The sequence below is a fragment of the Phaenicophaeus curvirostris genome, chromosome 20, assembly GCF_032191515.1.
Source record: "Phaenicophaeus curvirostris isolate KB17595 chromosome 20, BPBGC_Pcur_1.0, whole genome shotgun sequence".
In the NCBI taxonomy this organism is placed as follows: domain Eukaryota; kingdom Metazoa; phylum Chordata; class Aves; order Cuculiformes; family Cuculidae; genus Phaenicophaeus; species Phaenicophaeus curvirostris.
This window is the reverse complement of record NC_091411.1, coordinates 10,584,344-10,597,558: the sequence shown is the minus strand read 5'-3', so window position 1 is coordinate 10,597,558 and position 13,215 is coordinate 10,584,344. Positions and strand designations below refer to the sequence as shown.

At 52.3% G+C, this 13,215-nt stretch overlaps 1 protein-coding gene across 1 annotated transcript; it reads right to left on the bottom strand.

Moving 5' to 3' along the window:
- Positions 1 to 2,448: 2,448 nt before the first annotated feature.
- LHX3 (LIM homeobox 3) lies at positions 2,449 to 8,009 on the bottom strand. The gene is made up of 6 exons (XM_069873193.1): positions 7,880 to 8,009; positions 5,585 to 5,756; positions 5,091 to 5,293; positions 4,745 to 4,896; positions 4,381 to 4,552; positions 2,449 to 3,023 (listed from the first exon to the last, which is right to left on the bottom strand). Exons 1-6 carry the CDS (start codon positions 7,947 to 7,949, stop codon positions 2,605 to 2,607), a joined length of 1,188 nt encoding a protein of 395 aa, XP_069729294.1. The 5' UTR covers positions 7,950 to 8,009; the 3' UTR covers positions 2,449 to 2,604.
- Positions 8,010 to 13,215: the final 5,206 nt, after the last annotated feature.

The following is a 13,215-nucleotide window of genomic DNA, read 5'->3' as shown; positions in this document are numbered from 1 at the left end:
TTTTAGGAAATGAGTCTTTTAGAATCTTTTTTAGTCTTCTTGTAGGAAAATATTCTTTATACTTGAACTGCCAAAATGTTTTGATGCGAAACACTTACCCGGCTTTGGGGGATCAAATGAGGGGGTGTTATTTCTAGATCACAGAGCAAGAAAACAGAAAATACTGAATTTATGAAAACACAAACTCTTGTTTTCTGTTTGGGTAAAGTTTTGTAATCTACTTTTTAAAAATCCTGTCATTTCCTAATTCCTCCATAAATTTAATAAACAATGTCCCTGCACTGTGCCTATGGGCAGCAACAGTTGCTTCTTTATTACTCGGTTCCGGAGAAGGAAAAAAAAGCTGCTCCAGACTCTCAGTGTTGAGCCCAGCTCTGGGCTCAGACCTGAAGAAAGCAAATTTCTGCCTTGGCTGCAGGAAACAGAGCTTCACAAAACATCCCCCAGGAGCAGAGACATGAGCAAATTTGTGCATATCACCCCCAGATCCAAGCTGCTGTGTTTTTACACCAAAAGCCCCATGGTGTCACGCAGAGGGGCTTCTCCCTTCCCTGCTATAACTCTTGGACTGGCTCTCCTGAAAAAAAAACAGTGAGTTTCTCTGTTGAGTGAATATTGCAGCTCTAAGGTAAGATGTAAGTATCTATTTTGCTTTGGGCAGGCTTCTGAGATCTCACTGAGAGCAGAAATGGGACATGCTGCTTCTTCTTAAGTGAAATTCATTAGTAATAGAAGGGGGAAAGCTGCAAAGATGCTTGCACGGTGCTGGTGGTCAGCAAGGAATTTGCAAACGGAAATCCTTCTGCAAATATTATCGATACCTGCTGGCTGCTGGAGGCATCAATGCCTCACCGAGCAAAGGCCTGGAGCAGCCAGAAAGCAGGGAGAGACGCCGGGTGGGATGGCAAGAGCACATCCCTCTGCAGCAGCGAAACAGTGAGGGAGTTTGTAGCAAGAGGCTGGAGCTGAGGCCAGGTCACCCTGCTCCTGCCTCCCTGCCCCTCACGTTCACCCACTCTCAACGATGCGTGATGCCCTGCAGATCCCAGTACAAATATTCCCTGACTTCCCAGGGAAGCGAGAGGCTCAAAGCTCTTGTGCTTCAAAAAGCATCTCCCACCTGATTCCTAGAGTATTTCCGTATTTCTAGAGTGGAATAAATAACCACAACCCATCAAAAATAGCTTGACAACCAAAGCATGCACAGAGCAATACTTCTGGATCTCACCAGGACTTCAAGCCTCCAAAACTCTCCTTTTTTGTTTCAGCTTATCAAAGCATTTTTACATCTGCGGGATTACTCCTCTATTAAAAACTCAAAGTGCATTTCTACACTTTGTTGAATCACAGCATCGAGTCGTGAGGGCTTAGTTTCAGGTATTGCATTTACCTATATCGATGCTTTCGATGTGAATTTAGCAAAAGACTGTTTAAAGTTTAGCTGACAAATTTATTTGTAGTCTTGAAGTATTTGATCATCAGAGAGAAAGCGAGAATATAAATAAAGGACACTGGACATTCACATAATCTACAGTTAATTCAATCATTTTGTACAGATAACAATATACATAGTGTCTTGCCTTTCCTCACAATCAGCTCGCACGATGTCTGCAGAAACACACAAACGCGTGGAACGGAGAAGGGTCATCAGGAAAGCGCGAGCTCGCTCCAACACGCTCCTGGGGTGCCTGGAGAATGGCTTAAACTAAACCGTCCGAAACCCCTGCTGAGAGACCCCCCGGAAAATATATTTGGCAACAAGACGTCAGGGTGATTTTTGAGACACTTTGCAGTAAAACGGTTGCAAAGGGATTTGAAATAAAAGCATAAGATTCACAACCCAGAGCCGCTAGTGTTCCTGGGTCAAGAAAAATCACCTCTTGACCTCGTGATAAAAGTGTAGTTATCTGGTAATAAATACATCTATTCACGGTTTAATGCTTATATGGAAGAATCAAACTAGCAATCTACAAATCAAAAAGATGAGAAGCAGAATTAACATATGATTTCCATTTTACAAAGGAAAAGGGTTGTTGATAAATGATTGGCATATGAAAGAGCATTTACTTTTAGAAAAGTTAATGTAAATTCAAAATAAAACAAAACATACCGCTTCAGCGGGCTTTTAAAAAATCGGCTGGAAGAACAGAGTTTTCTCTACCATGGGTTTCTGACGTGATTCACTATTAGCAATTCTCCTATAGAAATATAGACATTGTCACACCTTTTACCATGGATGAGGACTTTATTTTCTCTTTAAAATGTTTCTGTGTGGATGGGTGATGAAGCAAGTCCTTGCCTTGGAGAATGCACTGACAACAAAAAGCAAAATACCTTCTATCAAATCTGTAAAGCACAAGTCTTGGTGTTTAGTAAAGACACAATAATAAGTTTCATTCGGACGCTCCACGTCACTGCGGCAAGGCTGCCTTTGCCCACTGTCCTCTGCTGGGTCGCCCTCTGACAGCACGTCCACTCTCTCCACGTTGTCATGTTTTCCTGCCTCGCTCGGCAGCCAGTTTGTCCCTCCTTTATTTCCAAGAGTAGATGATGTTAACAGCACCGAGTCCTTTCCCTTCCTCCTGCGTGGTGGTGGACCCTGTATCAAAACTGAGCGTGGTCGACTTCATCCAGCCAAGAAGCCGGGCTGGCAGGGAAATCGGGGTATCCCCCACTGCTGCCGGTGGAGAGGTCAGAGCTGGGTCCATTCCCAGCCAAGACCCTCATGGATTGGGGCACCCCTTGTCCGCTTTGTCCCATGATGCCCAAGCCGTTGTCTGGATAAACCAAGCTGGAGATTAAAGGCTGGTGGCCAGGCAGCGCTTGCAAGGAAGCCGGTGACTGGGGTATCCCGTAGGGGCTGTTGGATCGCAGGTCGTGGTACTGGTCCTGAGCTGGGATGCCGCTGTGATCCAGAGCAAAGCTCCCGTTGGTCCCAGCCTGTCTCCCCAGAGCAGGGGACGCTTCATTGAGATTGCTGTAAATCCCATTGGAATGGCTCATTTCGGACATAGAGGGCTCGTCTGAAAGGGAAATAGACTGGTTTTACTGGGAGAGCAATGGCCACAGCTGGGAACAGTCACAGGGGAACTCCTGCAGGCTCTGGGTATAAATAGATTAGATGGATGGGAGCTGAGCGGCCATGCAGTTGCCACTTGTAATTCCTTATTATTCCCATCCCTGTTGACAGATCTTCAAAGAGGAACACGGGAGATTATTTTTGCTGACTACAAACATGTAATACATTTTGGATTTGAAAAATGTGCATGAAAAGTACATATTAAAATATAAGACTGTGACTTAAAAACAATCCTGTAAAGGAGAATGCGAGTTCCATGTTTTTCCACCTTTTGTTCTGCATTTCTATTTGATGCTGAGGTTTATCTTGAATTTTGATACCATTTTTAGGAGCTACCTGAGCACTCACCAATGCAAGGAAACCTCTCTGTTGCTCGTAAAGAAAGATATTAAATCTCAGCAGTATTTGCCTGTGCAGGCACAGGCAAATGAAATCTATTTGTATGACTTAAAAACACTTCTGAAAAATGAACAATATTTTTTAAGTTACCAGCAAAAATTGTTTGCAATCGTTAGGGGCTTTATGGACAGTGAGGACTGCTCTGTTGCCTAGGATACAAACCTGTTTGTGGCATCAAGCTATCAATAATTTTTCAACAGTTTTTAGTTATTATTTATAGTCTATTCATATTTAATGATGCTGATGCCCAGCGTGTATAAACAGACTAGAAAATCAAATAGTTTTAGGAACACGGGAGAGAAGCTGAGATGAAATCTCCATGTGCATGAACATATATGCGTTATAGACATATATCAGTGTAAATATGTACACAGACTTTTGCATTTCAGCTCCTTTCCTGTATTCCTGACTGCGATACACATGCCTATTTGGGCACTGAGGTAGCACAGAGCGGATAACATCGACAGAGACACCTGGGGCAGCTCTGGGCTGGAGCTGGGGCCGTGCAGAATGAGGTGACACAGGGTAAGAGCCAGCGTGTCTGTGTCCCTGAATTTATCAACAAAAAATTTCTGCTCCAAAAATGGGACCCTCTGAGGTAGAAACCTCCTAAGACACAGCAATCTCCCTTTTACGGCGCAGAGGTGAGCTGACAACTCCCACAGAGCTGGGAATGGTCCTAATGAGCAGCTACACAAATAAAACCACCCTTAAACAAGGTGAGGGGAAAAAAAAAATCTTATGCACATTTCCCATGGGACCAGGCAGCCTCCGGCACTAGTTTTCACTCATATTATGGTTGAAAATTATTAACGGGACACCGAGGGGGTGGAAGGAGCCCAGAGGCGGGTGGCAGCTTTGCAGGGAGGGGACAGACCGTGCTCGGAGCTCCAGGGACCGACCTGTGAAGGAGACCTCGGCATCGCTGTCGGGGCCCTCCTCCTGGATGCTGTCCTTGTCGGACTTGGAGGTCCCTCGGGATCGCTTCATGTTCCTGAAGTACTGACCCCACCGCTGCCTCCCCGCGTCCTTCTTCAGCCTTTTCTCCTTGGCCCTGCGGTTCTGGAACCAGACCTGCAAACAGGGCACGTCAGGGAGCTCCTTCTCTGCGGGGAGAGCTCCTTCCTCACCCCAGGTGAGAGCTCCTTCCTCGCCCCAGGTGAGGCCGCCCCGTCTCACCTGCACCACCCGCACCTCCAGCCCCGTCTCACCCGCACCTCTAGCCACGTCTCACCTGCACCACCCGCACCTCCAGCCCCGTCTCACCTGCACCACCCGCATGTCCAGCCCGGTCTCCGACGAGAGCTGCTCCCGGACGTGCCGTGCCGGCTTGGGCGAGTTGTTGTAAGCGTTTTTGAGGGTCTCCAGCTGCTTGGCCGTGATGGTGGTGCGGGGCCTCTTGGCCGTGGACTCAGCCTCTGCCGACACGGTGAGAGTTAGAGGCGAAGTCCCCGCGGAGCATCCCCAGGGACGTGGTGCTGGGATCCCTCCAACCGCTCCCCCGACAGCAGACGTTCCTGGCACCCCTCCCACCCGCGTCCCAGAGGACAGAAGGGCCCCGGGCTGTCTCCCTCTTGCCCTCGGGGGGTGGGAGGGAGGGGAAAGGGGGTACCTCTCTGCTTGGCCGTCTCGTAGTCCGCCTTGCAGACCAGCCTGCTGTCCTCCATGAGGTAGAACTCGTCGCCGGTGGCCAGCTGCCGTTTGCAGACGATGCAGGCGAAGCAGTGCAGGTGGTAAACGAAGTCCTGGGCCCGACGAACCACCTGGGTCGGGGGGATGCCCTGCTGGCAGGCGGCGCACTTGGTCCCGAAGCGCCTGAGCGAGGGGGACAAACGGCGGCGGCGGCGGCTGAGAGCGGCGAATGGGGGGGGAATCTCCCCGCCGCGCCGCTGTCCGAGGTGCTGAACCCGCTGTCCGTGGTGCTGAACCCCACCCCCCCGTCCCCATCTCGGTGCTGAACCCGCCCGCCGCGCCGCTGTCCGAGGTGCTGAACCCGCTGTCCGCGGTGTTTAACCCCCCCGCGCGTCACCCACCCGCGATGCCACCACCACCACCACCCTCCACCCCGTTCGATTTCTCCCCGTGTCCCATCCCGTCCCCACGCACTTGAAGAAGTCCTCCTTGCAGTAGACGCCGTCCCCGCGGCTGAAGCACTTCTCGGCCAGCTGCGTCTGGCAGTCGGAGCATTTCAGGCACTTGCTGTGCCAGTGCCGGTCCAGGACCTTCAGGATGAACCTGTCCACGATGTGCTGGTTGCAGCCGGCGCACAGCGGGATCTCTGCGGGGAGGCATCCCCCGTCAGCGCTTCCTCGATGCCCCCCACGCCTCCCTCTACCACCCGACACAACCCGGCCAGCCACCCACGGGGTTGCTGCCGCCCGGACCCAAAAAAAAATGCAATATTCGTTTAAATTCGTTGCCGCGTGAACCTATCCCCGCGCCGTGCGCGCCGGGGAAGAGCCTGAGGGCACCGGGGAAAAGGAGAAGGGAGGTGACGGGAACGGAATTAACTCCCCCGGCCGAGCCGCCGGCAAAGTTGCATCGCAATTGTTCCGGGCTCTTTTTCCTTTCCCTACATTTCTAAAATCAACCTGCAAATAACGGCAGGGTAGCCCGGATAAAGTGGGAAAGGATCTGCCCGAAATTATGAGAATTACACCGAAAATAAAAACACTCTAGGCTTGTCCAGTCGCCCTGCAGATACCTACAGAGATGATATAGAAAGAGGTGGTAAGAGGATATAGATATAGAAAAACAGAGATGTAAAACCAAACAGATCCAGTAGATAGAGAACGAAAATGTACAGATATGCAAACATAAATCCGTAAGTATCTGTATACAAGTATAGTCATAGACAGGTAGGTAAAATGTGGAAATAGATGTATGTAAATATATATATATCAGTATAGATAGAGATGGAGAGATGTATAGACACGTCCGTATAGATAGATGCAGACATAAGTGAATCTATACATAAAGACAGCGATACAGAGCTATACAGAGAAGTATCGCTGTGGGTAGGGGTAGAAGCGGAGATGATCTCGTTATAGCTGTAATAGTTTCCTCAACAATTCACCGCGTCCGAGCAAATAACCCCGATAACGGCAGCGCTAAAGGCAGCAGCCCCGGGTCTCCCGATGAGAACCGGGCTCCGGCGGCAGCTCCGGTACAGGCACCGGCTCGGTAACGGGGCACATCCCGGCACACCGAGTCCCGTCCCGCGGCTCTTACGCTGCATGGCGACTGGCTCAGGGCCGCGGGCACCGGCGCATCTTCCGCGGGGCTCAGCCCCCGCCGCCCCCCGCCCCGTCGCTGCCGACCCCGAGCCGGTACCGGAGCCGCCGCTCCCCCCGCCCCCCAAATCGCGCTGTTCCCCCCCCCCCCGGCCGCTGCCGCCCCCGCCGGGGATTTAGCGGGTCAAAGCGGGTTATTTTTAGCGGCCGGGGCCGGTCTGGAGCGCCGGGCAGGGCGCTGGATTTAATCCCTCCTCTCCGGGGCTCCCGGCAACGAACCCCGGGCGGGGCCGCCCCCCGACGGGGCCGGGCACGGGGAGGCAGCGCCGGCCGCTGCCCAGAGCTCGTTGTGAGCCGAAAATTCTGGGTGTTTTTCCAAGGGGAAAACCCTCCGACGGCACGACCCCCCTCCCCGGCGAGCCCTTCCCTCCCCGCGGCCCGTGAACGAGCATCGCGTCCTGCGGGGAAACGGTGTTTTGGGGTCGTTCGTTCGACCGGGGGGGCAGGATTCGCTTTCGCTGCGTCTCCTCTTTTCCCCCGACAGCGACAGCATCGCCTGATCGGCGGCTCAAACGCGGCTACGGTGCCCGCGCCACGGCAAGACAAACCGGGGGCACCGTCCGACAGCGGGTCTGTCCCTCTCCCGGTGACACCTCGGGGCTCCCTCCCCGTTGTTTTTGGTTTCCAGCCCCCGTTGGCCGCGGCCGGTGCTGGTGAGAACCGGGAGGGACCCGGCTCTGCAGCCCCCGGGGAGACCCCGGCGCCCCGTTCCCCCCGCTCTGAAAGCGCTGCCCCCGTTCGTTAAAGAGGAGGGGGAAAATCCTTTAGGAAAGGAATTAACGGGAGCTTTTCCAGGCTGGGAAAAAGCCTGCTCGGAGCCGGGGAGGGCGGCCGCGGGGGTGCTCGCCGTCGGGGGGAACCGGGAGCGGGCGGGGGGCCCCGCTCCAGCCCCGACGGGACCCGAACCGGGGCGGGGGGCGGCGGGGAGGGCTCGGGGGTCGGGGATGAGGATGGAGAGAACGAGAGGGAGCGCGGGATGGACCCGCCGGTGCCGTCGGGCCAACACATCCCCCCCGCATCCACCCCACCGGGGCTCCCAGAGCCGCTACCGGGTCGGGGGGTGGGGGTGGGGGGTGGAACGCGGAGTTTGCGCTCCCTCCTGCCTCACCTGGGCTCCGCGGGAAGGAGCAAAGCTCCGCTGCCTTCTCCGAGCCGGCGCGGACCCGTTCCAGCAGCATCGCGGGCGCCGTCCGAGGAGCCGAGTGGGGAAAGCGCGGAGCGGGGCGCGGGGAGCGGAGCGGGGGGGGGGGGGGGGGGGGGGCGGCCCGGGGCGGGGCGGGGCGGCGCGGGGGCGGCCCCGAGGGGCTCCTCAGCATCACAAAAGCCGGAGGGGAGGCGGCGCTGTCTGTCCTCACCCCCCCCCGCCGCCCCGTCCCTCCCGGCAACGTGGGCTCAGGATGCCGCAGCCATCGCCGGGCTCGGCAAACGCGGCCCCGGTGAAGCCCCCGGGGAGGCACCGGGACGGGGCTGGGTGCGGGGTGGGAGCTGCCGTCGGGGGGAGCCTCCCCCCCCGGAGCCCTCGCCCCCTGCCCCTCCCCGTGCCCCGATTTCGTTTGTGCCCCTGGCTTGGGTCTCCCTCGACGTGTGTGTGTGTGTATTCACCCTCCTCCGCTAATTAGTTAATGAGAGCGGAGGGGTAATGCATGAGCACTGGCGTCTGACCCGTGGCAATCAGCGCCCTGCAGCTGGAAGGGGTTAATTGTACTAATTGAGGATGGGGAGGACATGGATGTGCACGTGTGTGTGTGTTTGTAGGTGCAGGCGGGTGTGGGTGTGCAGGAACACGCGTGTACGCAGGGGATCAGGGGTGCACACGTGTCCTAACACGCATGTTACACATGGGGTGCAGCAGTGAGCGCAGGTGCCAGCACAGGTGTGTGCACAGGGATGCAGGGGTTTAGGCTGAATATTAGGAAATAAATTTCACAGAAAGGGTCATTGGGCACTGGAACAGGCTGCCCAGGGAGGGGGTTGAGTCCCCTTCCCTGGAGGGGTTTAAGGGATGAGTGGACGAGGTGCTGAGGGACATGGGTTAGTGTTTGATAGGAATGGTTGGACTCGATGATCCAGTGGGTCTCTTCCAACCCGGTTATTCTATGATTCTATGATGTAGATGGTGTGTAGGTTTCTCTCTGTGTGTGCCCATCTCTGTACCTGAGTGTTGGTTCTCTGCTCCGCAGGTGTCCGTGTGTCTGCACACGCAGAGGTGTTTACGTGTGTGCAAAGGGCACGTGTCCGTGCACTAGTGGGTGTCTGTGCTGGGGGGAACAGCCCCGTGCGTGTGTGCCCCGCTTGCCCCAGGCAGCCGGAGCTGATAATTGTGGTTGTTACTGTGAGCCCATTAATCCCTCCGAATCCCTTTACCTCCTGCTCGCGGGGGATTACAAATTAATAAAAGCAGCTTAGGGGCAGGAGCCTCCAAACACACATATGTTCCTGCCGGACAGCAGCACGGGGACTTTCGCCCGGCCGTGGGGGCAGCTGGGGGAGAAGCGCTGAACCCCGGGGGTCCCGACATTGTGTCTGGGTCAGGACTGTCCCCCTAGATGGGTCATCTGGCCGGGGAACAGGTCTCAGCCGAGGGAACAGCTCAGACTCGTAGGGTTGGAAACCAGTGCGGGGAGACATTTCTGGGAGCAGGATCCATGGTCCCCAGCTGAAGAACTTGGGGATGCCAGGTTAGAGCTGGGGTACAGGTAGGGCACTGGGGGAGCATCACCAGGACCGTGCTGGAGTAATTCCACGGTGAGTCCTGCTGGGTATCGGCAGCACCGGCTGTACCAGGGCATCTCAAACCTCCTCAGGGCCACAAACAGCTTTGAGGGAGGGGAGCAGGTGATGACACACTCGGCCTCTTTTAAGCCTAGTTTTATAAGTGGATTTTTAGTCTGATCCTCTAGGGACGCATTTTAAGAAGTGTGTGTGTGTGTGTGGCTGTGGCTGTCCCCCAGCGCACATGGCGTGGGGCAGGGTGGTTGTGGCTGTGCAGGACGCAGGGCAGTGTCCCACCCAGCTCCATTTCACGCTTTCAGCCCCGTGAGTTGCTCGCACTGCGGCCCCGTCTCAGCAGGTCTCCACAAAACCCCTTGGGGATGATCTCTGTCTTTAACCAGTCCCCCATCCCATCTCCTTGGTGGCACCGGGGATGCCAGCAGGAGCTGTAGAGATTCTGAAGTGCCAAGGTGGAACTGTTCAGGTTTAAGGGGAAGGACAATGTTGTGTATGTGCATATTGAGAGAAATATCGTGCAAATCATGGGTCAGAAACCAACAGTTTTTCCACCACACCTGCAAACATTTCATAAAATCGTAACAGTGAAGGAAATGGAATAAAAGTTTACCTATTCCCAGTACTTTTCAAAACTCAGAACCCACAATCATAGAATGATTTGGGTTGGAAAGGACCTTACAGCTCACCTAGTTCCAGCCCCTGCCATGGGCAGGGACACCTCCCACTGGATCTTGTTGCTCCAAGCCCCATCCAACCTGGCCTTGAACACCTCCAGGGATGGGGCAGCCACAGCTTCTCTGGGCAACCTGGGCCAGGCCCTCCCCACCCTCACAGGAAAACATTTCTCCCTAATATCTCACCTAAACTACCCCCCCCCTTTTCAGCTTAAAATCATTCCCCCTCCTCTTACCCCTCACTCCCTGATCAAGAGCCCCACCCCAGCTTTCCCAGAGCCCCTTTCAGCACTGGAAGCTGCTCTAAGGTCTCCCCAGAGCCTTCTCTTCTCCCAGCTGAACAATGCTTGGAGATGCTGGAAATGTCCTTGTGTACAAACTGTCCTTGTAGCACAGTTTAGCTAAGGAGAACTTGAAAACAGAGGTAAAAAGCCAGAAGGCATCACTTTGCCCAAATCTTTGCAATTTATTTTAAACAAGCACATTAGTTTACAATTTAGTACAAAACGGTCACTTTTCCTTCTTAGAGAGGATGAGACTGAGTAAAAAAAACAAACAACTCAAAATACACGTGAAAATGTCCCGTTATTGACTTAAAATAAATAAAACATTTAAATTACTGAACTGTTACATTCACAATTTTCAACACCTCATCTGCAAAGCACAGACCCAGACAGCACACCCCGGACCTTCTGTTAGGATGGTCGTTCCCATCCAGCTCCAAGCAGGAAGAACAGGATGGATATGCTGGAAATCAGAGTTCCCAGGAATAACTACACTAGGTTTCTTCAGCACTTGCAGCTTTTTCCCTGACACATCCTGCAGTTCTCCTTTTATTTTCACTGCAGGTTTAATATTTCCTCTGTAAAAACACCTAAAGGGTAAAGGCAGCTCCATGAATTGCCAAGGGCCAAGAAATCCTTCTTGGAAATGACAGTCACCAGAACAGCGCGATCCACAAACGCATGTGGCATTGCATGAATTTCCGTGGTGCAGCACAACGCCAACCAAACCTCCAGGGCTGAGGAGATGGCAGCTTGAGGGAATTTTTACAAAGGAAACACCTTTGTGTGTCTCCCCCACCGGTAACGTCCCATAAAGCAGCACCACACGTTCCTCAGCAGACGGAATGCAGCTTTACAATCCATGTACATCAAAGGATGGAATTCGCCATTATGGAGACAGAAAATAAGAACGAGAAAATCAAGATTTACATAACTTAATTCAAAGCCAAGAAAACTTTTCCAGACAAGGTCACCACCGATCAATTACACCCATCAACTGGTGACAGAGTTACAGCAGCAACATGGAGAATCACATCCTACGTTCATACTTCTGCACTCCTAAAAAGCGAGAAACAGAACACTGGGGGGCTGATATTGGTTCATTTTGCCACATTTCCAGCAAGGTTACAGGAACATGAATGTTAATGGTGTGTACCAAACCCCCACCTTATTCCGAACCTACATTTGCTGCCATTTTATTAGCAAAATCATTCCCACAAGCATTTATTTTAGGAATGGTTGGACTCGATGATCCGGTGGGTCTCTTCCAACCTGGTTATTCTATGATTCTATGATTCTATGAAAACAAGCAGGAGTCGAAGCTAACAACCTCAGGTCTATATATTTGGCAGAGTTCTGATGAACAGCAGCAATGGCTGATTTTCAACTTCAAAATGTGCAACAATACTGGCAGCAGGGAAATCAGTCCCACAGAAACAGGCCAGAATTTCCAGATCCAATACTTGCTGTGCTGTAGTTCTGTTCTTTCGGTGTTTGGGTTTTTTTGAGAAGCTGAATGTCTCTGCTTGTTGGCCGATAAACACCTCCCCGGATCAGGTCAGTGAAAAGCTGTCCGATTTTCAAAACCAAATGTGGAAACTCTGAGATTTCCGCTTAACCAGCCTTCTCCTGGCACCTCTCACTGGATTCCAGCACAAGCAAGCAGTGCTGAGGAGCCAGCCCGGACCACCTTCCACACCCGGTTCTCTGTCTAGTTACTTACAAGCTGTTCTAATATTCAAGCCCAGGTGCTATAAAGATAATTACAGGGACTCTTATAAATTCCTACAGAGAGACCCACAATTGCTCTTTGTGCCACAACTCTCAGGCAGTGGGGGTTCCTTAAAAAGCACAAAGTGACTGTCAAAATTAGAGCGACGTTTCCACGTTAGCCTGCAGGCAGAGGCAGTTGCCCACTGCTCCCAGCAGCTCTCGGCTACAGAGGCAGCAAGCGGCAGAAGGCAGCTTCGTGGAGAGAGCGTGGAGTCAGGTTTCCCACAGCGGAGCAAAAGCCACCGGGCGCATACAATAAACAGTGCAGACAGCTTAAGGAAACCACAGATACTGTGCCTTTTCACGTACATCAGACTGGCAGCATCGTTTCTCCTGCTGACACAGTTTACAACCACCCCACAGGGCTATTGCTTTACGTGCATGTTATTTCTATAAACTTCAGGAACAAGGGACAGTAAATCTTCGAAGCTCAATTTTGCTATTCCAACTGGAAGCTGCAGAAACTCATGTCAGAAACATTCAGTTTTGTGAACAAAGATTTGATTATGAAAAAATATCCCCGATGAGTTTTTGTGCTTTTAGACCATTCTCGTTGCTAGGCTTTCAACTTTTGTGTTAGGGCTTACGACAGAAAAAAGAAGAGGCCACACTACCAGTATAAATACTATGAATTGGCCAGGGACTATTCATTCCTTCTCGTGTAACGGGAGAGCTAGTGACCATTCAATTAAATTAAAAGTTGCAAATGTAGAATTGAAAGGAAAAGCCTTTTTATATAACATAATTAATCTGTAGAAGTCACTGCCACAAGAAAACATTGAGGCCAAAACCTATTAGGATTAACTAAAGATTAGGTAATGGATAACTAGAACATGCTCAATTACATTGGATAGGATTATAAACTTCACTATCCAGGACGTGAATTATACCCACGGCCAGGATCAGAAAGGAACTCCTGGTCTGAATGGTAATTTTATAACTGCTTTCATGGTTTCTTCTAGTTGCTGCCAGCCAGGACCCCA